The 27498-nt window shown below is 41.6% G+C and overlaps 1 protein-coding gene across 1 annotated transcript; it reads left to right on the top strand.

Moving 5' to 3' along the window:
* Positions 1-1127: 1127 nt before the first annotated feature.
* Positions 1128-26046, top strand: LOC148891438 (MAM and LDL-receptor class A domain-containing protein 2). The gene is made up of 51 exons (XM_089009122.1): positions 1128-1238; positions 2644-2772; positions 2863-2985; positions 3080-3182; positions 3257-3422; positions 3841-4054; positions 4127-4252; positions 4343-4467; positions 5093-5330; positions 5405-5664; positions 5870-5960; positions 6062-6202; positions 6317-6448; positions 6613-6746; positions 6825-6999; positions 7118-7237; positions 7370-7524; positions 7587-7682; positions 7746-7836; positions 8337-8456; positions 8591-8693; positions 9393-9540; positions 10247-10471; positions 10789-10907; positions 11726-11858; positions 11941-12019; positions 12095-12250; positions 13021-13146; positions 13273-13488; positions 13567-13686; positions 14080-14241; positions 14363-14454; positions 14543-14710; positions 15105-15281; positions 15346-15454; positions 16674-16796; positions 16874-16967; positions 17116-17275; positions 18379-18499; positions 18586-18729; positions 19655-19842; positions 20995-21160; positions 23124-23342; positions 23423-23595; positions 23693-23930; positions 24001-24160; positions 24833-24947; positions 25107-25227; positions 25397-25493; positions 25570-25633; positions 25715-26046. The coding sequence occupies exons 1-51, from the start codon at positions 1214-1216 to the stop codon at positions 25808-25810; spliced, it is 7176 nt and encodes a 2391-aa protein (XP_088865248.1). The 5' UTR covers positions 1128-1213; the 3' UTR covers positions 25811-26046.
* Positions 26047-27498: the final 1452 nt, after the last annotated feature.

The following is a 27498-nucleotide window of genomic DNA, read 5'->3' as shown; positions in this document are numbered from 1 at the left end:
GGGAATGGCGCTCTACGTTATATTTTCAATTCCCAAATAAATCCGTCAATGAGGAAGGAGGAAGTGTATCAGGTGTTAAAACGTCAAACCCGGTTCCAAGTATTTTATTGAAGTGGGCACCGTGACCCTGCCCTGATGCTATCTCTAAACATGCCGTTGCTGTTTTTTACATACAACGCCATCAGGGAGAGATGCTAACTTTAGCAATGGTGCCAAAGGGGTGTTCGCAGTGGCCCCTTTATGGCGTTGACTGTTCGCACTTTGAATCAATTGCATCAATAGACCAGTCTAGTCAATTGTTGCTTTGTTGCCGATAAGGAGAACCCGTTAAGAGCCTAGAACACAATGTCCTATTTTGGATCATGAGCAAGTTAATGCTCGCGAACATTTATCATAGCATTTCGTATTTTCACTTCCTCCCTTTATCGAGTTTCTTGCATGGCGCGGAAATATCATCAGTCGATCAGTGTGCGTTTGTGGAAAGGCTGAGTGCTCAGCATTTTTTTTTTTTACACCCAGGGCGTTATTGCGGAGTCTTTGATTGTGGCTTTCACTGGTTGACCCGAGGCACAAATGCAAACCTTTGATCGGGAATATTATCACCAAAGGTGCAACGCGACACCTGTGATTGATAGCTGCCAACCGCTTTTTTTTCTGAATAGAAGCAAGCAGTAAAATGTATGTTATTTATTATTGAGTGTGAAGCTTGTCAACCTATAGAATAGGCAGTGGAAACTGCATACCTTTGCCATTTTTTCCCAAGCTATTGATCCAAAAGATTAGCGGGTTGGGATCATGTCAATTCGCCCAAACGTTTGGTTTGACCATTTTTGGAAGTAATCAAACCCACACACGATTTATTTGGTAAATTTCAGACATTCCATAGCGCCCATATTTGTGCACAAACTAATATACCGCTAATACCATTTTCAATTCCTTTGTGCTTTATTTCTCCCCTTTTTTTCGAGTGAGTGTTCATCTCTTTTCTTGCCAAGAATAAAGTTGATCACTTGATGGCCATCAGATTAGCGACAAAACCGCTAGGCTGTTCAATCCTTGGATTTTACGCACATGCGTTCTGACGTTAACGATTGATGGCTCCCCTGTCATCATAAAAGTTTCACTCCTGGAAACTGCAGACACAATCTGTTCATAGGTGCTGTAAACGACAGGCTATCCCTTTGGATAAAACTTCATCTTCCAACTTCAGACAATGAAGCATTTGCTTCTACTGGCAGGTAAAATGTCTGTTGTATTAATCTAAAAAAAAAGTTGTATTTCTGTCAAGACCTCCCTTGGAAGGGAGAATTGGCATTGCTTGGGGATTTTCTCACCTGACATATTAAAGCACTGTTAAATTGCAGCTAAAATAAGAAAACAATAGATTAAAAAAAAAACAACGCAATTTTATTTTGAAAATCATTTGACAATCAACACTTAATCACAGCAGCATATACAGTCACTGTGTGTTTGTGTGCGTGTGTGCGTTTGTGTATATGGCACCTTTTACTAGATATAATAAATACATTAATTGAAAATTTAAAAAATATTGAATCAGGGGTCCTGAAAACCTGGACTCGCCTCCCCCCAGCTCATCTATTTTTAAATATGCTTTACGTTTTACATTATATTTTACATTTATATTTATTTATATGCTTTTTGTCTTCCATTTTCTCCCTCTCGAAATTTTATTCTTGTAAATTGAGAATATCTCTATTGTGAGGCAAATACAAGTTTTTCTTATCGAGGCGGGAGAGTTGTATTGAGTTGTCAGAATGCCAGAATTTTAACGATGGACATCCAAGCTTTAAGATATGCATCTCTCAATCAGTGAAATCAATCGTATCCAGTTATATGACGCTTTAAAGGTTTAACACTGTTGCTGGGTGAATAATTCACTTAAGTGGCAAAATTGCATGTTGCACGTTTTCGATTGGATTTAGCCTTTATTAGTTTATTCAGCCTTTATTAGTCTTGCAGTGGAGACATTTACATTTCACAGCAGCAAAGTTATGGAACAAAGAGAAAAGGAAAGGAAGAAGTAGGAAAACAAAATATAAGACCTGCTGGAAAGGCAGGCACTCTCGCGACGCCATCTTGAAGCTAAAAGAAGGAAGAAAAAAAATATGACAACACAAAGCCACATTCATTCAATCTTAAACACTTTCTGCGCCCTCTTGTATGCAGCAGTTCTAGATGGAAGAGGAGAGGATCAAAGTGTCCTTTTCACCAGTGGATCAGGGACGTCATGGTGAAATGTGCACATCTGTTACAAGCTAAATGTAAACACGACGCTGTAGCATCCATTGCGAAAGAGATTGTCTCACATCTCCTGTCCCACGTAAATCCGCGTCAATTCCAAACTGCAGCAATTCCACATACACATTTTAATTGTAATATTTTAATATTAATATTATTCACCAATGTGTGACATGCACCTAAAAAGTAAAACGCGTGCAATCCAGTCCAGCGACTGTCATTGTAAAAGTTTCCCTCCACACAGATACAATGGATGCATTTGCTAATTTCTCATGAAACAAATTTGTTTCACCGTCTCATCTAATTAGGCGTGAAATTTATCCTGAAACCCCACTTTGCTCACATCCCTTTTTATTGTCTCTCTTTTTAAAAAATCCAATTCAGTCCATTTTGCTGTTGCATTCTCCTGCCCGGAAGGATTGTTTCAGTGCACGAGCGAAGAATGTCTTTCCTCCGGTCTTGTGTGTGATTTCAAGAAAGACTGCAAAGACGGCTCAGACGAGCTCTTTTGCGGTAAGCCTTGTGCCTTTTCGCCCGATTTGAAAATTCCAAGCCATAGGCTTCCAAGAAAGCCTATTTTTCTGTTCATTGGAATCATTTAAGGCTCATGCGATTTTGAGGACCACTTGTGTGGTTGGAACAACACCTCCGTGTACGCTTGGACCCGGCAGTGGGCAAATGTCACCTCGCTACCAGGACAGGATCATACCTCAGGGAGCCCCTGGGGTAAAATCTCTTCTCATCATTAAGTTATTTTCAGTGTTTTAGGTATGTCTTGACATTTAGCAGTGGCCTCGTGGGGGTTCCTTTCCTTCAACAGGGCATGTCATGTATGTTGATGGCGAACAGGACGGACATTTTATGTCTCAGGCGATTTTGGAATATTCCGTTGACAAAAGTGCAGCTGTGGGATGTCAGCTCAGGTACTGCTGCAAATTTAAAATGACACATTTTCAATATCTGATCATATCTGATGAATTTTCAAATGTGATTTCAGCTTCTGGTACCATCTTCATGATGAAAATTCTGTTGTGTCTTCTACGCCCATTTTTGTAATGATGGTTCGAGGGACAAATACACAGACACTGCTTAAGACTCTGAGTATGACCAAGGGCTGGCAGAATGCCCGGATTATCATCGGGAATCGGCCCGGAGGGTACAAGGTATAATAATAATCAATCAAATTGTTGTATTTTGTCCAAGTCTGTTAGATTGGATTAGCCTTTATTAGTCTCACAGTGGAGAAATTTTCATGTCACAGCAGCAAAGTTATGAAAGTAAGAGGAAAGGAAAGAAAGAAGTAGAAAAACAAATACAGGAGTTACTGTAAAGGCAGCCACTGTCGCGGCGCGTCAAAAAAAACAAAAATAACTAAATAAAATGATCTATAATAAATCCTTGATGAACGTCGTGGCCAAAAATGCAGAAAAAAAGCCATATCCGTTCCACACGACGCACAACAACTCAAAGTGACAAAAGTAAACACAAAAACAAGCTGACGGCTGCCTACTCGGGCGCCATCTCTGACTTAGATGCATCTTCCGCGTCCCATCACACCAAAAACATCTCACTCCACAACAGCTCCAGTTTTCCTTCAGTTATTCCATCTTTGGAACCACGGATGCAATGCTGGATGACGTCAGCTTTGACAATTGCGCAGAGACAGACATCCCCGCTGGGTCTGAGCAACTCTCCTGCCATTTTGAAAAAGACACTTGTTCCTGGTACCATGACTACAGTGCCAGTATTCTGTGGCAACGAGTTCGAGGGGGGTTTAATTACCACGAAGGCAACGGTTCGTAGTATTATCCGTAAGACTCAGATTGTCTTAGACTTAAATTTTCACACCTTCTGCTCTCACCCACAGGAACTTACATGCTTATATCCAGCCAACGTGGCTTGAACATCTCATCGGCAGCGAGACTGGTTGGCTTCGCTGTGGGTCAAGTCATTTGCGTGAACTTCCGCTACCACATTTTTGGCAACAGCATTGGTATATATCCCTGCCAAAATCCTTTCTTTGGAATCCCCCTCTCGATTACAAATAAATGGGTGGGCTGCAACTGTTTATCTTCGTCCCCAGGTTCATTAAAGTTCATTGTGAGGCGACCTGGTCATGCAGAGGATATTGTGTGGATCAGGAGTGGCTCTCAGGGAAACAAATGGCGATTTGCTGATCTTACTTTCTCCAGTAAGGAACCGATACAGGTAACTTTTTATGTCGTTGTTATTTCCTATGTACTCACCAGCCTCGATAATCCGACAAATTCAATGTACAATAACACCAGTTCTAAATTTGAACCTTGGGGCGCACCTCCATATCAAGCATCTAATTGATGATTTTTCTTGCTGTTGTTCATGTTTCATAGTCACATACAATACCTCTGACATGTAATACTTTTTGGGAGCACTCTTTTTTTTTCTTTTCAACCCCCCCGTCCCCCACCCTCTGCCCCTTTCAATTTTGCTGCTATAGATTACAAATTTCCCCACTGTGGGTCTATTAAAGGCTTTCTGATGTGATCTCATCTTTCTCCGGATTCACCACTAAAGATAATCTTCCACCTCTTTATCTCTCTTGAAGGTTTCTAAAACTTCTTCTCCTCCATCCTCGGTACCCACTTTTTGAAAGTGTTTTTGCTTATTGCAAAATTACCCATCCACCTTTTCCAATGTTTTCAAAATGTTGATTGGTGATTGAATTTCCAAAACAAGCTAATTCATCTCGTCTATTTGCTTCTGATGGAAATCCAATGATGAGCATCAGAAGATTTCCCAAAACGACTATCAGGAAGCGGATACGTAACTGATGAGATTTATCCCGGTTCTACAGTTCATCATTGAAGCTGTGGTTGGTGGCGAGCAAGGCACCATCTCCCTAGATGACATCATCGTGTCCAGCAGGGAAAACGGCTCATGTCCGGCCGAGCGCGAGTGCACCTTCCAGGGCTCCCTCTGCGGTCTGCAGCCTGTTCCGTCGGCTGACTTCAGCTGGGATCGAATAAATGGGACATCCCAGCCTGCCAACTCCTCAGGCCCCAAAACGGACCACACCCTAGAAACAGAGCACGGTTAGAAACCTGGCACAACAATATAATTTTGTAAATTCACTCATGAGGGACCAGTATGTCCATCGCATCTCTAGGGTGTTACCTCAGTGCTCAGTTATGGAAACATCCACCTGGTTCCAGAGGTCAGATCATGACTGCGCTGATGGACCCCACCCCAGCTCGCGGTGAATGCTTGATGTTTTGGTACTACATGGAGGGAAACGCTGTGGGAGAACTCGCTGTTTACCTTCGAAACTCTGACACTCCTGTCAAACTTTGGAGCCGAAGCGGAGATCAGGGTAGTCGTTGGAGGCATGGACGAGTCTCCTTACTTAGCCCGGAAACTCCTTATCAGGTACTCCTCGGGCTTTTAGTTACTGAAATGCAGATGTGGGTGGCATGAAAGTATGAAAAGCAAAAGACTGTTTTGTGTAAGGTCAAAAAAGAGGAACATATGCACCCCCAAATGGCCAATTCCTTGTCAATCATTCATCAGATTTCTTCCATATCTGGCACCACCATACAGAATTCCGGCGAAAATTTGTTTGTGACCCTATTAGGTGATATTTGAAGCGGTGACGGGTGATGGGCCGAGAAGAGATATCGCCATCGATGACATGACGGTTCATAATGGGGTGTGCCCTCCAGAAGGTTAGCGATGACATGCAAATGAATAATTTACAGTGCAACGGTCATAAAACAGTAATGCGTCTGTCTGTGTGTGTGATTGTTTTTTTGAATGTATTCTTCAGGTTTTTGTGACTTTGAAATGGACCTTTGCGGTTGGGTGAACAATGCTCCAGCACAGTCTGGGGTCAACTGGGAATGGCTGTCTGGAAGCTCCCAGGGAAATCTTGTCCCAAACAAGGATCACACCACAATGTCTTCTCTTGGTAAGAGATATATATATATCTCACTGCCTATTTTTAATGCCGATGAATATAAACGTATTTAGGGTTTTAAAGGTTTGTTTGAAAAGATTCTCTTTGTTCTTCTTGTGGCTTGAGGCCACTTTGTCTTGTACAGGGCGTACGATTCTGACCGAGAGGAAGTGGCTCGACTAGAGAGCGAATGGATGGAGGCTGTAGACCAAGCCTGTTTTGACTTTTGGCACCACGCCGAAGGCTGGATCTCTCACCGTAAGCCCAACCGATGATTTTTGACACAAATAACCCTGTATGCCTCATAGGTTGGGGTTTAACAGTCTATTAGAGATCATACTGAGTCACATAATGTTTGAAGATTATTTATTGAAAGAATAGATAATAAGTGTGTCTAAGTATACAGTATATATATATGTCAGAACCATCAGATGTTACCCTGACTGTATTCTTGAATGAGACCTCGGGCCTGCGCCAGATTTGGACCACAAATGGATTCATCAATACCAGTTGGATCCAAGATAAAGTCGAGTACAGCGCATTGGGACCTCACCAGGTAAGTGAGATAAACGTCACGGCCTTCAATAATCCACCACATCATTTTGCGTAAAAAGTATTACCTCTTTTGAAACAGATTATCCTACAAGCCAGCAGCCCAACTTCAACATTTTCAAGCTTTTCCCTTGATGACCTCCACATCCTAAGAAACAAGCCATGTCACGATATCATCCCCACCACCACCCCTGATCCAGCTGTCACGACTACCACCGCCGCTCCAGACGATGGAGTCAACTGCACGTTTGAACAAGGTGACGGGATGAGGTTCAGTGACATTGCCACAGTTGTTGAGATCTACCATAAAAAAAACAACCTCCACAGTCTGTTGAATCTAAAAACATGTTTGTTTGTTTGTTTTTTTAATCATAGGTCTGTGTAACTGGCTGCAAGAGGTTGACGACGATTTCAACTGGACCCTCAGTAGAGGACTGGAAGTGTATGAGCCTTGGGATGGACCTCTTTATGATCACAGTATCGGGAATAACCAAGGTACCTACAAGTAAATACGCCGAATCCTTAGTATCGTCGTACTCAAGACTTGACTGTGTACTTTGCTAAATTATTAGGACTTCAGAGAAAACAATGGAAATAATCAGACCTGATCTCCCCCCCATCCCCAAGGTTCTTATTTACTTTTTAATGGCTCTGGATTCGCCGACAGTAAGAGAGCAAGCATCTCTGCTTCCGTCAGTCCGTGGATGTCACAAATCTGCGTTGACTTTTGGTATTACATGTTTGGGCCTTCGGTATCCACCTTTGATCTGCTGGTTGAGACGGTAAGTTGCAATATGTTAACAACGCTCGCAATATATGAATACAGTAAATATTTTGTTTTTAGAAATCTTCCCAAACATTGGTTTGGACTCGCAGAGGGACACAGAATCCAGAATGGATCAACGCACAAGTCGCCATCAACATAGCCGACTTGACACAGGTAGAGCCAAAATGAAAGTGTCCGCTGAAGATAAATGAATGACAATTTGGATTCTCTTCACAGGTGACGTTCACCGGCTGCAGTAACAGCAACAGTGAGGGATTTATCGCACTTGATGATGTCATCTTAAGCAACGGTGCCTGCAAGCAGCACAGTACGTGGATCGTTTTAACCGCACCTTGAGAAATCATTTGTTAGCGGTCATAGATACGCTGCGAGAGGTGGAGCCAAAATTGAAAAGGAAATAGTCTTTTTATATTTTTTAAGAGCGTTTTAAACCCGCGTGAAGGTCTGACTCGGCTCTTGAATCGAGTTTATGACTGAGTGTTTGCTGGCGTGAATCAGTGTCTTCCAGAAAGTAAAACTGAACACACATGAGGACCACCAAAATACAGCCACTTTGAGTTCCCACAGGGTCAGAAGTCAGGAAGTTTAACTTCCTCACATTGTCACACTAGCGTATTAAATTACAAAGACATTTTAATTGGCATTTAAATTGCATATCAATGTCGATTCAGTTTGATTTTTACAGTATTATAATTAACACTGTTCAAACTGTTACACTTCTCTGCATGTTCCGGTTTTTTTGGTACATCGTCGCGGCACTGTAGCAAACGAGGATGTAAAATATGCATTCACTTCTTTTCTTTGCAGGTGTGTGTGGATTTGATTCCGACTGGTGCGGCTTTGAGAACGACATCAGTCACCTGGGTCGTTGGCGGCGCGAAAGGGGCACGGAAGATAAGGTGGATCACACCTATGCAACTGCGAATGGTGAGCGAGATCAATAAAGTCATCATAGGATGGCACCCCCCAATTCTTGCACAATCTGAAACCGGTGTGGTTAATTAAATATTTATAACTTCCACTCAGTAGTTCATCAAAAGATAATGGGCTGTTTTGTCTAGGTTATTATATGAGCGTATTCAAGTCCAATTCTGAACAACCTGAAGTCGCTCAGCTCTTGTCACCTGACTTAATTTCACCTGAGGAGATGTGCGTACGATTCTGGTGAGTTCAGTGCTGCGGTGGTGCGCCTTTGGGGTCTTTTCACTCCGCATTCACCAAAGCGCAGTGCGCTGTTGATGAGCCCGTTTCATGAGTACCGTATTTTCCGGTGTATAAGGTGCACCCAAAAGCCTTCATTTTCTTCAAATGATGACCCATTTCCTTATATGTACGTGCACCTTTTATGTGAAATAATATTGAGCCACAACAGGTCTCCCAACTACTGTCAGCAGCCACCGACTCTTTTTCCTTCCTTAGAAGAAGTAGTGCGTAACCCCAGCCTCTACTGTAGCGCCTTATAATGTGGTGTGCCTTATATTTGGAAAACTTTGAGATCTTTCTATATTTGGTAAACCTTTCATCTTTCATTGAAGGTGCATCCTTATATATGGAAAAAGTTTGAAAAGACACCATTAATTGGTGGTGCGCCATATACTCCGGTGTGCCTTATACACTGTAATTTTGCTTATGCTGTGTACAAATTTTCGATTTCGAGCGTGAGGAAATTGCGATGTCAAACGTAGAGAGGATGGCTTACAAATTTTGTCCTGAAAAGATATTTTTGTGGCATTATCGGATACATGTAAGAAGAAATTTGAAGCCCAATATTTGGCTGCTGAGCAACTAAAGTGCGGTGTGAAAACCCCATTACATGTTGTTTCCTGAAAATGCAAAAATGTACTTAAATATACGTTTAACTAGGTACCGCCTACCCGCTGGAGCGTCAAACATGCTATCTGTCCATGTATGGAGCGGGGTCCTGGGTGAGGCCCTTTGGCAGCGGTCGGGAGCTCCCTCTTCGGACTGGGAGGTGGCAGAGGTCACAGTGTTTTGGCCAACAAAGTTCAATGTAAGACTTTGTCTTGGTGAAAATTATTGAGTTACTTTATGTCATTAACTGCGGAATACTAGTTCCCATAGCTACCCTCTGTATGTGTTCCTTATACTACTGTGGGTTTTCTCCGGGTAGTCTGGATTTCTCTAGCATTCCAAATACATGCAGGTTTATGAAAGAGAATTGTTTTCATTAGTATTAAATCAGAGATTTAATACTTGGGCTGCAACGTGACAGTATTGAAAAAAAAATCATTTTGGATTTACTGATATAAAATGAAGAAAAGCGACCATCACAAAATCAAAAATAATGTGCTCATAATGGTCATGAAGCAAATATGCTGTGGTCATTCCCACTTCTTCTTCATTTCCTTTCGGCTTTTCCCTTCAAGGGGTCGCCACAGCGAATCAGTAACCTCCATCGGCGCAAATATGATTCCAACTGCATGTGTCTGCAAAATTAACAAAATATCCACACAGTCAAACTGTATTTTGAGGTCGCCGTGCTGGCCATGATAAATTGGACCCTGAGATGCTAAGCAATATGGCCGTTACGGCCATATTGTCTATTCAGAAAGTGTTCTGCAATTGCCTGGCAACCATCCCAGGTTGTACCCTGTCTCTTGTCCCAAAGTCAACTGGAGTGGGATCCACCTCAGGGCAATTATTTAAAAAAAAAGACAACAACTTGAAACGTACTTCCTCTCTTCTACTCTCCCAAGGTGGTGTTTAGGTCATCCCACGTACCAGGCATGCATTCAACAGTCCATCTCGATGATTTTTCTGTGACAAAGGGAGCATGCTCTCCCACGGCCAACTGTGACTTTGAATCGGGAGCATGCAACTGGCTCAACAGGCTCACTGAAGACGGACACGGCTGGGTATTGGCAAATGGCGGATTTCTGGGTCCACCTATAGACCACACCACCGAATCTCCTGAAGGTAGAGAACTTTATTTACTGACGAGTTCAAACCGTGAGATTCAGCCAAAGGGCTCTTTTTACATGAATGGAATGTTATACTGTTCATTTGTAATATTGATCATGAATATTGAGTTTTGTTTTGTCTGACAAAAAATAACTAAATTAAAAAACAATTCACATGAGTTACTCCCAATTTACTGCACATCCCGTGGTCATCTCCTCCCTCTGTTGACACAAGTAACATTATTGTTTGGGAGTGCGTGACAATGTAATCAAATGCTGTCAGGTACTGGATTTAATCATAACACTGTAGTAACTGCTCTCCTTTCGCTTCCAGGTCTTTTTTGTTGAGCTTGTCACCACACACCAGCACCAACGGTGTTCAAATAGCATCCGAATGGATCCAACTCCAAAATAATGGGCCAGCCTGTCTCATGCTGTGGTACTACATGGATAGCAGGTCAGCAGAAAGCAAAACCTATCGCCATTTTCACACCGAGTTGTGTGTTGACTTTTTCCTGGATGCACTTTGTCTTGCTTGTTATCTCGAAGACTTCCTCAAAGTGTGTGCACAACCCCCTCTCCCACTTCGCTTTGTGCAAGACAACAAATATGCTCGGTCACGGTTCAAAATACAGAAAATAAACTTTGACCCATGCACACATGTAGACCCCCGCTCCAACACACACACACAACACACACCCCTTCACAAAATCATGTGGAGTTTGTTGACAAAAAAAAAGAAATAATTCGATTTAAAATATCTTTTATTAATCATTGATTATATAAAAACAATACATTGGAATTAATCTGATCAATACATTTCTTTCGAAAATTGACAAATACCTTGCGATAAGGGTTTTTTTTTTTTTCCACAACCACGCTTGTGACTCTGAACAAGTGTATCTCAAATCATCTTCTCCCATTAAAATGAATGGAAATGTCATTGATCTATTCCGGCCTGTGCCAAAAATCTACCAAAAATGTGTAACGTTGATTGTAATGAGGAAAAATAAACAAATAATAGTCAAAATAAAAGTGGTAATAATGTTGCTGCACTTTATGAAACATACCGTCATGACATAAATTTAATAGAGTCAAAACGAATGAAACCGTTTTTCTAAGGGATTAATATGAAAGTAGCTGTACCATGCATTAAGATGTCTTAGTACAACAGTACAGCAGTTGTATCATAAATAAGTCTTTACAGAGTATAAAGACTATTTGAATAAGGACTGTTGTTGTTTTTCAATCTGTTGTGGACATATCCAACCACAGCGAGTCTGGGGCCTTGCGCGTGCTCGTTCACTCAGGCCCGTCGGAGGACGAAATGATCTTCCAGAGAAATGGCAGCAGTGAACATCGTTGGAAGAGCTTCTCTCAAAATTTAGGGCCAAGCAAAGCTTTCCAGGTATCCAGAACGAGATATTTAAGAGCTGACCAAATGACGTTTGGTAAACAATGCTGCAGATAAGCTGTCATATTATGTTTAGTTGCTGATCGAAGCACAAACGGACATAGGCGGCTTCATTGCCATTGATGACATCAGTCTTACGCCGGGCCCTTGTCAAGGTACTCACTTGGTTGTGTTTATGGCCTTCAGCACATCACCTTGGAAGTTGAAATGTGTGTTTTTTTTTTTTAAAGCGAATGAAACGATTACCACATTTGTGGGCTGCACATTTGAAAATGATACTTGCGGCTGGGAGGATGTCAGCGTCGGACAGGGTCAGTGGGAAAGAGGAAGGAATGCTTCTGGCAACACTGGGCCATCTCTTGACCACACACTGGGAACGGCGCTTGGTGAGGCCATATGTACTTCTTTCATCTGAGGCAGCTAGCTAAATAAACCTTCACCTTTGAAGCAGTAAATCATGCCTTTGTCACATCTCGGCTCAATTACTGTAATGCGCTTTAATTTGGAGTCAGCCAATCCTCCGTGAAGCGATTCCAGTTGGTCCAGAATGCTGCAGCACACCTCTTGACTGGTACTCGTAAGACGGACCACATAACTCCTACTCTGACATCCCTTCACTGGCTCCCTATACATTTTAGAGTTCTTTTCAAGATCTTATTATTTGTCTTCAAATCTTTAAATGGCCTCGCCAGCCATTATTAGATGTGCCAAAAACTAAATGGAGGCTCAGAGGGGATCGAGCCTTTGCTGGTCCCACTCTCTGGAAATGACCTGCCACTGAACATTCTGCAAGCCCCATTGCTAACCATCTTTAAAACCCATCTCAAAACTCACTTGTACTCTTTGGCATTCGACTCAGCATGATTCCAACTTGATCTTGTTTTCACTCCCTGGTGCTTTCTACTATCTTTGTGACAGATTTATTTCCTGTATATGATAGCTGTCCATGTTGTTACGGCTACAGCTGTTGTTAAAGCGCTATATAAATCAATATGTGTTGTATTGTATTTTATTGTCTATTCATGCAATTAATTTCTTACTGAGACAGAAGCTCAGCAATGACCTGAATGAGGAAAAGCATTTTTGAAAATGGGCAAGTGGTTATCTTTTTTTAACGACTGCCACCTTGCTGACATTGAATCTTTTGATCTTCCAGGCTGGTATGTGGCAGTGGCCCCCGACAACGGGGATCGCTTGAGCCCTGCTGCCTTAGAGAGTCCCATCATGAAACAGGCCAGCGTTGACTGCACGCTCGAATTCTATTACAACATGTATGGAGAAGGTGTGTTGCAGTGGTTGGATCTCTTAACTTCACAGTTGCTTGTTTTTAATGCACAAAAAAGTCAGCCTTTGGAAAGTCCAGTTAAAGCACAAAATCTGTTCAACCTGTATGTGCATATTGTTACAGACATGGATGAGTTGAAGGTGGTGCTCGGTGAGAAGTCTCGTACTACTGTCCTGTGGTGGCAATCGGGTGGCGGTGGCGATGTGTGGCGACACGGCGAGGTGTCTCTCGGTCGAAGGCGTCAGGATTTCACAGTCTTTTTTGAAGCCGCCCGCGCATTCAACAGGCCAGGCCACGTTGCCGTTGATGACATTAACTTCATCAAATGCAAACTGCCAGGTAATAACATCGATGGTACTGATGCTCTGTGTGTTTTTGAGGCAAGATAGTCAGTTTTTTGTTTTTTCTTTCTCCCAGAGCCTCAACCTATGTGCCCCGAAGATATGTTTACTTGCAGCAATAACGCATGTGTGGAAAAGAACCGAGTGTGTGACTTCACAGATGACTGTGGCGATTGGACGGATGAGCATAATTGTGGTAAGGTGTCACAAATGCTTGGCGGAGGCTGACATATTAATTTTGAGGGAACAAATAAATTGAATTTTCGTCCAATACAATATGAAAAAAAAGTTTGAGATAAGAGCAGGGTCGTATAATGAATTAAACTCTTGTCTCAAGGCACCGATGCGGTTTAAAAAAAATAATCTTACAACACTAACCTATTTTAACTCGTTTATTCAGTCAAAAATCACATAAAAATGACCAACACAAATCTGGCAAGCGCCTCGGAGTAAATCTATGCATAGGCCTCGACGATTTTTGGCATTTCCAAATGCACAAATCTTGCCGCCGTTAGAAAAAGGGTGTTTTGCACCGTTGTGGGTGTGAACACTCACTTTTCTGTCCTACGTCCCTGTTGATGAACTACAGAACAACAAGGCGTGACAGAGCGATGCAGCTTCGAAAGAGGCCTATGCTCTTGGTCTGAAAGCCACTTGAGCGAACCGGGATCCAGATGGACCAGACGAAAAGGACAAGACGCCTGGCCTACTGACGGACCCCCGCGGGATCACACCCTCAACAATGCTGCAGGTGACTAGACAAAACGCCCCGCAATTTCCCTGCTTTGTTTCATACACGGAGGACGAAATGCATTTGGTGCAGATCATCTTTCAGATTTCTTCTACGATGTGTTGAACGTTATTTTCTTTAGGGCACTATATAACACCAGGGACTCACCTCACAGAGAGGGGGCAGATAGTGGAGATTCTCTCCAAAACGTTACTTCCTAGCTCAAACTGCATGGTGAGTTGAGTTGGAATTAGGTTCTATTTTGTGACCATGCAGGAAACGAAATGCCTTGTGAGACTTCCACTTTGTTCTATCCATGCAGATCAGATTCTTCTACTATACCCTGCAAGACACGACGGGAAAACTTTTAGCGTATTCCAGAACGCTTCATTCCGGAACTCACGATGCCGTGCTGTGGCTCGGGAAGCACTCAGACAATTACAACTGGCAGAGTGCACACATCACTTTCTCCTCCCCTGTGAAGTGTAAGGTAAGTGGAACCAGCTCACCTTATCTGACTCTAAACATTATCGCATATGATAGGACTGCGCATCGGACTTCTTTTGCTCTCCCTTTTAAGATAATATACTGCGTAAATGTAGTTTGTTCTCGGGCCAAGAAACTCTTTGTCCGCGATGAACTGATAACATTTGGTGTATTCACAATCACAGGATACTTTATTAGGTATAATTGCACATGCTGGAACGGATTAATTACGGTCCCATTCATTTCAAATGGGGAAAATGCTTTGGGTTATAATTGTGGTCACAGAACGAAGGACAATGACTTGGATGACTTTTGAGTTGGCAATGGAACTTGTTGTGTGTTTGACTTCCTGGACTAAATGTGAAAAGTCAATAACAAATGTGATGTTTCTCCCCAAGATTGTTTTTAGGTATGAACAAGCCGCTGGTGACGGAGCACACATTGCGCTGGATGACGTGTCCTTCTCCAAGGAGTGTACCTTTGACCCGCACAATAGCCCGCTCCCTAACACATCGCCCACCTCAGCTCCTCCTACCGCACCTGCAACCTCCTCTGCGGCCCCCAAACCCTGCCAGGTAAGCTCCATCTAATGGCTATGATGAGACAACACATGCAACGTGCGCTTCCGTTTCGTTGCAGGATGACGAGTTGTTTTGTTGGCGTTCACCAGGGCGAATATGCATTCATTCTACATTAAAGTGCGATTATCATGCCGACTGCCCCTACGGGGAGGATGAGGATGGCTGCGGTAGGCTGCATTCAGTTTTAGGGAAGGGCGGGGTGTAAGATTAAATACAATGTCACAACATAAATGCAAAGTTGATTTTCACTCTGGAAGCTACTCCCCTTCTTTTCCCATCACATTTAATCATCCGCTCACCAGTAATGTGATGTGGGATTTTCAAGTAATAGTTATTTCATTTGAAAATGTCATCACGACAAGAAATTTATATTAATAGTCTGTTGCGTCTCCATAGTTTTTTTCCCCCCCCCACAAGTTATGGTGTGAAATTGTTGACATTATCAGTGTATTCACATACCCGCTCAGTCTCTTCTTTTCCAGACATTACTGCATGCTATATTGGGTTTAACTCTGGAGATGACAATATTTAAAGTTGAGATGTTAACTCATTCACTGCCAGACGGGAAAAAATGTGTCCACTCCAGTGCCAGAGTTTTTGTCATTGTCACTGGAATTCCAGGACCCACAGAATATTGAGTTTAAGCATTACATCTACATTCAATACAGCGTTAGAAAACTTCGACTCTCTTCTTTCATCAGAAAAAATAGTTAATTCCTAAATGTTATGGGTCACATAAGGTTACAATGAGGGCGGCTGTCCAAAATACAATCCAATACATACATATTGGTTTATATAGCGCTTGAACAACAGCTCAAGCTGGAACAAAGCTGGAACAAGAAAAAAGGGAAATTCTACCCCCTTGTGGAAAGGAAAAAACATTGCCAGAGGCCATGGCCAGCGCTTTATCAGCACCCAAGCATTGAAAAACAAAACCCGAACAAATTCGGGAATGGCGCCTTTCATCGCTATTGGGTTAAAAAGTGGAACAATAATAGCATCTACAATAAAAGAAATGCACTGTTGCAATAATTTTGGAGAAGACTATATGAATGTTTAGGACAAGAAATGATCTACGCTAGCGTGACTAGCTACACAGAGACATCTTGAATTTTGTCATGAAGCGTTTAAAGACGCAAAATCACTTAACACTCCCCAGACCACACAATATCGCTTCAGAATAAGAATAAGAATAATTTGAAATGTCTAAAAGTTTGAGCTATGGCATTCTTGATAAAAATGACGGTGAAAATGTTCAAATGGCCAACTGTCGGGACAGTATTTGTCATCAGACACCACAACAACCTGAATCACATGCAACTGCGCTGCTGATGTTGTTTGTCGTTATTCTCAAAAAGCGCATGACTCACACTTTGCACGTTGTAGGTCCATGCACATTTGAGAGGGACCAGTGTGGCTGGATAGACCCCGGCCAAGGGCGGAGGAGATGGCATAGGCAGAAGGCCGGTGATGGCGCTTGGCCGCCCACCGATCACACCACTCACACAGGTGGCACCTCGCGTTGAGGGGGAATCAAGAGACCACATGTGACCTCACATGCTGACGCTGTTTTTCTGACTTGTCAGGCTTCTACATGAGCGTCAACTCAAGTGAGGCGCCGAACGAGGCGCAACTCCAGAGCCCACGTCTCCCGCCCTCGTCACCCTACTGCCAGATTCTGTACGTTTCACTGTCACCCGTGTTGTTGTTCGATGTCGGTGTGACATGCACACGACGAGTTGCTCAACCACACCACCCCCCCTATCTCCAGCTCCCCTTCACAAATACCAACGCTCTAACTTGTTCCTTCCTTCGTTCCGCCGTGCAGGTTTCACTTCCACATCAGCTCGGAGTGCGCTGGTTCTCTCAGAGTGCTGACGTGGCGAGCCGATGGAAGTGAAGCAATCCTGTGGTCACGCAGCCGCAAGACCGTCAATCACTGGACATCCGAATATCTGCCCCTGGGCCCCCACCTGGAACCTTATGAGGTCCTCTTCTTGTTCTCCCAGCTTTTCTTGCAATCAAATATTCTGAATATTACATTCACACATTTAATTATACAATTTGCAGAAAATGTTCAAAAGACATCAACAGCAAATAAATAACATTTAATAATAATAATAATAATAATAATAATAATAATAATAATAATAATAATACATTGGTTTTATGTCTTTTTAGCTACTTTTAAAAAAGCAATAACAAATAATATAAACAAATACTGTATTTCTTTTGTTTAAGTGGATTTGAGTATAACTTAATTCATAAAATTATAACATTTTGGGGTTTTTTTTCTGCACAATAAAAATAAAGATAATCCATTGCTTTATTGCTTCATTGTTTGGATCGATTCAGGAATTCAATTTTGAAATGCATTTTGCTTCTGAGAAATAAATAACAGTTTATCTTCAGGATTCATTGATTTAACACAATTAAATTAATTTAATACAACACTGATGATGAACGTGAATGTAAATACATGAGTTGCAATGTTTGCATTTAGTTATTCAGTGAAAAATACCATTTTGTTCTTGTCACCATTAACTCATTCACTGCCATCCACGAATTTGTTCAGGAATTGAAAATATGACGTAGAGCGCCATTCCCGAATTTGTTTGGGTTTTGGTTTTTCTTGCGGGGGTGCCGATCAAGCGCTGGTCACACCTCTGGCAATGTTTTTCCCTCCCACGAGGGGGCAGCATTTGCCTTTTGTACAGCCGCCCCCACTTACACCTCATTTTACTCCAGATATAACTTCGGAATTAACTTTTTTTCTGATGAAAGAAGCGAGTCTTAGGTTTTTGATGCTGTATTGAATATTTATGTAGTCCTAAAACTCAAAATTCTGTGATTCTTGCAATTGGAGTGAAAATGAAAAAACCCTGCCACTGGAGTGGACACATTTTTCCACATCGTCTGGCAATGAATGAGTTAAGCTATATTTACGCTATGTGAATTTTACATGAAAAATCAGCTGAGAGTGAATCAAATTGTGGCATCCATAATATGAACAATTGAACAATATTTTCCTTTCTTCTATGATTTATAAAATGCCCTTTCATCTGTTTTCAAAATTCTCGCTTTTTCTCAGGTTATATTTAGTAGCTTGAAAAATGGCTCTCGGGGTGACGCTGACACCGCCATTGATGCTTGCACTGTTGCTGTCGACGACGTCTCCTTTCATAACTGCGACCAAAACTTCCATCCGCCAGGTAAATGACATTTGGGAGTCTTCATTTTGAAACACACAGGTGGAGTCTTCACTATTTTATGTGTGTATTTGTTGCCTCCTCCTCAGCCCTCACCACTTTCAATTGCGATTTCGAAGACGGCCCGTGCGTTTGGACGCAGGCGGCCGATGACCAGCTGGACTGGGTCTGTGGGTCGGGTCCAACGGACACACCGAACACTGGCCCTTTGGGGGACCACACGACAGGAAAAGGTTATTTTGACACACAAAAAATGAATAAACATCTTTTTTTATATATATTTTTTTTTTTTTTTAAGGGACTGGAATTCCCGCTCATGTAGAGAATTATTTTTTTAACTCATTCGCTGCGGAGGGTGCCCATAAAGCCTTGGTCAAACCTCTGGCAATGTTTTTCCCTTCCACCAGGGGGCAACATTTGCCTTTTGTCTATGGTAGCGCTTTGTTACAGCTTGAGCTGTATTTAAAGCGCTATATAAATCAATATATATGTATTGTATTTTATTGTATTTTGTACAGCCGCCCCCATTTCGAGCTCAGATAACTCCAGACCCATATAATTTAGGAATTAACTCTTTTTTCTGATGAAAGAAGAGAGTCTTAGGTTTCTAATGCTGCATTGAATGTTTGTGTAGTCCTAAAACTCAATATTCTGTGGGTCCTGCAAATTGAGTGAAAATGTCAATGACCTTGGTGTGGACACATTTTTTGCACATTGTTGGGCAGTGAATAAGTTAATATGTAAAATTTCAAATTTTTATTTTTTTTTTTTTTTTTTTTTTTAATACATTAAATATGTTTTTAAATTACATTTGAATACATTAAATATGTAGAATTGTCAATCAAAAATGTCTATAGAATGGACTGTATTTTCCCATTTTTAATTTTTATTTTGATGCACATTTAAAAAAAGGAATGAATAAATGTTTATTTCAAAGGATCAAATGAAAACACGGATTATTAAATATGAAAAATACTGTCTTGATCGTATCAATGTTTGGTAGGCCCGATTCACGATTAAAGGAGGCTGTAATGGCCCACGCGTTTCCCACCCCAGCGATCAAACCTTGCAGCCTTACGCATCATTAAAGACTCTGACAGGCATGTCGCATCAATTTTAACTTATTTCAAACAAATGTGATTATTTTTCTTGTTGTAGGGAAGTACATGTATGTCCAGAGCTCCTTTCCCAGCGCAAAGAATGATATTGCCCAGCTCAAGTCTCCGCTGCTCCCACCCGCACTTCAACAAGGATACTGTCTCATGTTCTGGTACCACATGTTTGGGGCCACCGTCGGTTCTTTGCAAGTGTTCCTACTGGCAGCTGAATCGATGGAGAAAATGCTGGTAAAGCACACCGGAATGGATGGATTTTATTGATTTGATATCATATACAGTAAAGTCTTGTTATATCGATATTCTCAGGAGTCAGAAAAAATATCGATATAACCGGACTATCTATATATCCGATCCTGCGGGCATGTAATTTTCTCCTTGAGTTCATAGAAATAGTATCGTAATAAGCAGTACTATCGATATAACCGATATCGGTATAACGAGACTTTACTGTATTGTATAATGGCTTTAGAAAAACAGGTTGAAATCATAGTCATGCTTATTTACACTCAAACAATGCCAAGCCACATTCTGCACGTTGTCGTAAAAGACTGCAAGACTGCTTTTGCAACATTTTAGACCTGCCTCCCGTTGGCGATGTTTGGCACATTTTGAAGCACAGAATACAACAGCCAACAATTTTATTGAGGAAATGAAATTGTCCCCCCCCTAAAAAAAAATCAACAATGGGAACGAATTCCGAATCGCCAGTCAAAGCTTTAACAAATTCCCTAAATCTTATTGTGTTGTTATCCAGTTAAATTCATGTGACGGCGTTGTAAGCGTTGCCAAATTTAAAATAAGTGAATATTTAGCCCTCTCCCGTAAAAAAGGTCTCAGTTTGAATGTTCATTATCTTGTCTCTGTTGTGTATTCAATTGAATGTTTGTGGAAAATAATTTTGTTTTTAATGTTTATTGGATTTGCACATTGACATAATAATAATAATAATAATAATACATTTAATTTACAAACACCTTTCAAAGCACCCAAGGACACTTCACAATTAAAGAACAATAAAACCATTAATAAACTAAATAAATATGATAAATAATCAAAGAGCTGATTAAACTAAACAGTGAATGCAATTTTGGGAGAAAACACTTCCCGGCTTTGATATACTATTTATTTTGTTTTTGTTTTTTTTTTTTGGGGGGGGGGGGGGGGGTGGCATGACTTCCCTCCACTGCGGCGTGGCTTGAGAAATATCCACAACGCATAGACTTTCTCTGCATTATTCTTTTATCACAGTTGCGAAACATTCGGGTTACAAAAGAGCCGTGTTTGTTCTCTGTGCAGTTTCGATGCATACTATGGTGTTGCACAAGTCTCTCCTCACATCCTCATTGCAAGGAGTGACTCAGCCCTCTGTGTTTCCTGTAGGTGTGGCAAAAATCAGGAAACCAAGGGAACGAATGGCGCCTGGCGCAGAGTCACGTGACTCTGCCGCGAGTCCACCAGGTGATATTGGAGGCCAGCGTGGGAGGCGACGCGGGGGACATCGCCCTTGACGACATCTCGCTTGTCCCAGGAGCGTGCCCCGCCTCTGGTGATGGTTTATTTATTTATTTTTCTCGTCATTCATATTTTGGATTTATTTTATGATGACCGCTGCTTGCTCTTAAGTGGGGACTAAAACAATCAAATCACTGAGCTATACAACATACCTTCTGCTGCAGTTTTGTTGTGCGTTTGAACCATACTGGATCTGTGACTACTGTGTTTTCCGGTGTATAAGGCACCCTAAACGCCTTGATTTTCTTCAAAAGATGACCATGCACCTTATATGTGAAGTAATATAGAGCCACAACAGGTCTCGCAACTGCTCTCAGCAGCCATGACTCCATTTCCCCCTCTAGAAAAAGTATTGCATAACCCCGGCCTGTACTGTAGTGCCTTATAATGTGGCGTGCCTTATATTTGGAAAACTTTTATATATTTATATATTATATTTAGAAAACTTTTTTCATTTATTGAAGGTGTGCCTTATAGTCTGGTGCGCCTTATGTATGGAAAAAGTTTGAAAATACACCATTCATTGGGGGTATGCCTTATGCTCTGGTGCGCCTTATACACCGGAAAATATGGTATTTGTCATCAATAAGGACAAATATAAACATACACGCGCCTTATCTCGTGTACATATACTGTATTTTCCGCACTATAAGGCACCTTCAATGAATGACATATTTTAAAAGGTTTTCCATATATAAGGCACATCACATTATAAGGCGCTACAGTTGAGGCTGGGGTTAATTTATGCATCCACTAAACGGTGCTGTGTTAAGGGAATGTCATCAAAACAGTGCGATTTTGCCCTAATTTGTCTTTTTTGATATCAAACACGAAAATCGAAATTGCAGAATGGTATGTGTGGTATTTTCTGCATTTTTATGAGCGCAAAAATATTTCTGGTTTTTATCAGCGTTGATCACAATACAATAATAAATATAATTTTCAGAGATAACCAATCTTTCTTTAAAACGCTTATGTTCCTTAAAGATGTTCATGGAACATTTTGGCCTTAAATTTTTCTGAAATAAACAAATGTTTTTTTTACACTAAATACAGAAGCAAGGAAAAAAAAAAAATCCACTTCTTATTATTATGCCCAAAACGGAAATTTATGTTGAAATCTAGAAAAACAATTCCATATACTGTATTATATATTCCAGCATTGACTACGCACTCCTTTTACGGCAAGGTGGAGATGGAGTCGGCGGCTGCTGACAGTAGTTGCAAGACCTGTTGTTGCTCAATATGACTTCACATATAAGGCGCAGGGTCATCTTTTGAAGAAAATGAAAGCTTTTGGCTGTGCCTTATGGTCCGGAAAATACAGTATACAGTGATCCCTCGCTACTTCGCGGTTCTCTTATCACGGCTTCAGTGCATCGTGGATTTTTTTTCAGGGGAAAAACTTTTTTTTTAATGGTATGCAAATATCCAAACAAACAAAATAAAAGAACCAACACTGAAAACAAAGCAGAGTAAAATCAAACACGCTGGCTTTGAACAGCTCATGGAGCATTCTGCTTCTAGAAATTGGGCCATGTCGGTTTATAAAAATCTTCTTGCTAAAAAACAAAAAGAGAGTGCCAACAACTACCGATAACAATGTTCTTCTCTCGGAGAAAGACTCCTTCAATAGAAAAAGACGCTACAGTGCGGCGGAGTCTAAATAGGCGCAGCAGCCAAATATTGTTTTACAACACCGTTCTTTAAACTATTAAAAAAGAGGTTTTGTTTTTTGTTTCAGTCTGCAGTATGTACAGTTTTGCATAGTGTAAAAAAAACCTGACTACATTGTATTTTGCGGATTTCACCTATCGCGGGCTATTTTTGGAACATATCTCCCGCGATAAACGAGGATTCACTGTATAAAAATGGACATCAATGTGCTGTCTTGCACGCTGGGTCCGAGAGGACATTAATTTCATCTGTGCTGTATGTCATGCATATTAGCATATTTGACAATAAAGCTGACTTTGACTTTGACTTTGACTTTATAGATGTCTGTGATTTCGAAGAGGGTAGCTGCAACTGGCAACAACAGAGCGACGATGAAGCCGACTGGACCCGATGGTCAGGTGCCACCCCAAACCCCAACACAGGCCCTGACAGCGACCACACCAGCAACACGCTCGAAGGCCACTACTACTACCTGCCCTCCTCCACCCAAGACATCGCTGGTCAGACTGCTGCGATGTTGTCACCCACGCACCTCACAGGTGAGTTCCAAAATCTTAAAATCAGGGAGCTTGATTGAATCCCAACCAGCGAATGCTCTTCCAAACTCTTTTGGGAAAAGGAGCTTGCGTGCAGCTATGGTACCACATGCACGGCAGAGGTGTCGGCACGCTGAACGTTTATCAGCAAAGCGAAGATGGCGTACGAGCTCTGATTTTCTCCCAGGCGGGAAACCAACGCAGTCTGTGGAGGTTCGCCCAGGCGGCGCTTCTACCCCAGGTCCAACCGTACAGGGTGTGTCACATCATCAATCTAACATGCAAGCAGATTTTTCCACCAAATTTGTATTCATTATTTTTCATGACATTTCGTGTCTTTCTTGACATCTCAGCTTGTGGTGGAAGGCGTAAAGATCGGTCCCACCCAGGAGGGGGACATTGCTTTTGACGACATCCGCGTGTCTGACGCCAAGTGTCCCCCGCACGACGCCTGCGACTTTGAGGTTAATATGTGCAGCTGGAGCAACGTTGGCGGAGGAACGGACCAGGATGACTGGCGCCGTGGCAGCGGAGCCACCATAAAGCCCAACACGGCACCCAGTGTGGATCACACCACAAACATGCCACACGGTTGGTCACAACAAGACTTTTTTGATGCATCCATCCAGCGTGGGTTTATCATTTCATCTCCTTCCTTCAGGCTATTATCTCTTCGTGGACAGCTCGGTGGGCGAGTGGGGCGACACCTCCTTCCTTGTTAGTGACATGCTTCAACCGGCCACAAGAGGGCACTGTCTTAGGTTTTGGTACCACATGTTCGGTCCCGATGTCGGGACACTTCGAGTCTACGTTAATGACGGGTAGGCATCAATTGAGAACACAATTTACTGTTGCTGTCGTGCCTGTCATCCTTGGCTCATAGCTGCCCTTATAAATGATTACGATTCCCATATAAAAGTTTTCAATCACATCAATGACGTCACCGCTCGTCTCTACTTAGTATTTGAACGGAAAATGTGAAAATTCAGCGATTTTGAAAAAAATCCTAAAACGGTGAAGTTAAATGGACAAGAACTTTAAAGTACAAATCACTAAATACATCTAACTGTTTAATTTATTTTTTCATTTGATATTTCCATGACAGCTTTCCATGATGACAGGTGAGGCACTGCCTCACCTGCCTCCACTGACTGCACGTCACTGATGCGCACATTATGCTTTTATCAATCCAACCGTATTGCGATTTAAAAACAATACAATTGAGGATTGTATTTGTATGTTTGCCGTGACAATAGTTGCGATCGGCAGCAATATTGTCATTTTGCTACCAGCAGTTAAGACGAACTGGATTTGAGCCAAAATGGTCTTTGTAAGATCAGTTCACTTTTCATTTTTTTCTTGTACAAAAGTTATAGTACGTCGTAGATTATTTGAAATGATAAAAAAAACATATAAAATATGGGGAAAACGTATGCATTGACAGGTATGGTTGCTGTGTATCTTGATCGTGATGGATTTTAATTGTTTGATAGAAAAATGTATGAGAGTGGTAACGCGGAAGGTGTTCAAAAGTGGGTCGAGACTGGAAACAAGGGAGACAAGTGGATCAAGGCCAGTGTGTTTGTTGAGCACGATGATCCATTCTGGGTAAGAATTTGAGTATTTTATTTCTTTATTTATTGATGTGTTTGTTTTCACTGAATGCACCACTAGTATTGGCTGGGATTGAGTTTTCAATCACACTCAATTGTTTTTGAGCCCATATACAGTATATTAAATTATCTAATTCGTATTTTGTGCCCCCAGTTTGTGTTTGTGTATCAGAAGAGGGAGATCGCAGGTGGGGATGTTGCCCTCGATGACATCACCATTCTCCATGGGCCTTGTCAGACCATGCCTATCGTTGAGCCGGATGAAAATAAACCAGGTTAACGCTGGCTTGCTCAATATCTATATTGCGTGTGATTGCGTGTTATATCGATCGGGAGTCCGTCGATATGTGATATATCCGTGTGTGTCATAGTAGTATCGTAATATATTTCAAATATCGATATAACGAGACTTTACTGTATTTCAAATTTTGGTGTGTTTCTCAGATATGCTGTCTATCGGTTTGGCCGTGGGTCTGACTCTCTTTGCTGGAGTCATTATCTTCATCTTCCTTACGAGACGACACTGGAAGGACTGTGCAAAGTATGGCTAATTCCTGCATGGTGAAAATATGTATGACTCAAAGACATTATCGTCATAATGTATCGTTTCTCTGAAGGAGGTCATCCGTGACGAGCAACAATCAGACCTCTGTGTTTGACCTCTATGACTGCAAAATAGAGGTAAGTCATTTGACGAGAATAGTTTGGATTCTTTGAAGTTGCGAGCCACGATAAATTCTATAAATTTGTCTTTCCCGACAGGATACGGAGCATGGAAGTGTGTCTCGAATGTCCTTCTTTAACAAACTGTACCAGGGCTCTTCAAGTCAATCCAACTCTCAGTCATCGAGGGCTTAGCATCAATGATATTGGTTTATTTTTATTCCGTAGCTCATTTCAATAATGTGCAATAGGTGGAGAAGAAATAGGTTTTATGTTTTGGGTGTTTTTACAACACATAATTTATCTGTTCGTTCTCAATGTGCTTTTATTTGAAAAATGTAAGGCATCTTAAATATTATAGAATTTACTTGCTTTTTCCTAAATTGGAATATTCTGTCCTGTTATTTTTATATATGTATAAAATGCACTTTAAAGAACTCTTGGTGTCTTTTAAATGACTACAATCAATCAGTTTTCTATTATGCATCATGGGTGAGCTGAAGCCCAGGCTGACTTTTGGTGAGGGGTGGGGTCCACCCTTGACTGAGTGCCAGCCAATCACAAATCACATTTAAAACAAACAACCATTCACACCGATTGGCAATTCGGTCTTGGCAGTTAACCTTAGGTGCAAAGGCAGGGATTTGAACTAGTGTTGGTGAGACAATATGCAAACTAGAGGCCCACAATGCCGCCACGATGTCCAGGTACTCCGACCCCCTGACTAACAAAGTGAATGAACGCACGCCATTCCTGAAAAATTAGAGAAAATATGTTAGCCAAGTTGTCAATAATTAAAGGACAACCGACGTCTCCGGACAGGTTGTGTCCATAATTTGCAAAATGGCTTCAAATGACTTCTACTGAGCGTATTTTAATAAGATTCCACCGCATATAGCTATATTTTACGTTTTAAGACTCGCGCTGAATATTCAGGAAGTCTTGTTTTTGAGTTGGTGACGAGTCCGTACGTGACGTCACTAAAGGAACGCCCCTGACCGAAAAAAAAAAGACGCATTGTAGCGGTTCTTCCATCACATCAATGTATGTTGCTGTACTTGCTGCCAGAAGTGGGCGTCCAAGCTCCATATAAGGAATTTATCAGCCTGTGGAAATGGAGGTGGCCACAGGAGGTCGCCATTTTGTGCCTCTTTTTCGGTGAGACATTTCCCCTCAATGTTGCCTCATAATAGCACGGAATAAATTCTTTAATCGATTGCAAACATGTATACTTTCCTCTTCAGAACTATTTGAATCATATTCATAACTGGATGTGTAACAAGAAAGCATATTCTCTGAATATGAAGCCATTGTTTGGATTCTCCAGCAATGCAAGACGTCTTGGCGTGACGTCACGACCTGGGGGCGGGACTTTCTGAAATGCCCAATTCGCAGCTCAATTTTTTGCAGATTTTGGACACTTTAAGTCATTTTTATTGGTGTTTTGCATTTGAATAAAAATATCGTACTGCGTGTTTTGGCTGTTTTAGATGCTATAAAACGTTTTTCTGATGTCAGTTGAGAAACAAAAAAGTGACGTCGGTTTTCCTTTAAGTTTAGACCTCAACAGCAAAAGTGGTTAATTTGCCGACCAATCTTAACCATTCTTTGCAACATGAACATTCAGAGGGTGCACTGTTTAAAGAAACCGCTAGCACAATGCGATAAACAGATAAAGCCTCTTGTTTTGGAGGTGAAAGGGCGTCAGTCCATTGTTTGCCAAACCACTTCTCATGACAGAATTTACAACTCTCACAATGAAAGCATATCTCAAGGATGCACTCGAAAGTCAAAGCAAAGTTTCAATGGGTGCATACATGTGAAGTTTCAGAAATCATGAATCAGGAGATTTTCGTACTCGCAACTCTGGTGCGTGTTAAAAT

The sequence above is a fragment of the Hippocampus bargibanti genome, linkage group LG11, assembly GCF_051943395.1.
Source record: "Hippocampus bargibanti isolate YZ-2025 linkage group LG11, ASM5194339v1, whole genome shotgun sequence".
In the NCBI taxonomy this organism is placed as follows: domain Eukaryota; kingdom Metazoa; phylum Chordata; class Actinopteri; order Syngnathiformes; family Syngnathidae; genus Hippocampus; species Hippocampus bargibanti.
Note: the sequence above shows the minus strand (reverse complement) of the source record. Positions and strands in the feature narration are given on the sequence as shown.

Excerpts from the sequence above, each read along its gene's own strand:
- LOC148891438 (XM_089009122.1), top strand. The coding sequence starts at position 1,214 with ATGAAGCATTTGCTTCTACTGGCAG. Across the intron at positions 8,457-8,590 it reads CACCTATGCAACTGCGAATG|GTTATTATATGAGCGTATTC; the intron begins GTGAGCGAGATC and ends TGTTTTGTCTAG. Across the intron at positions 23,596-23,692 it reads CCCAGGTCCAACCGTACAGG|CTTGTGGTGGAAGGCGTAAA; the intron begins GTGTGTCACATC and ends TTGACATCTCAG.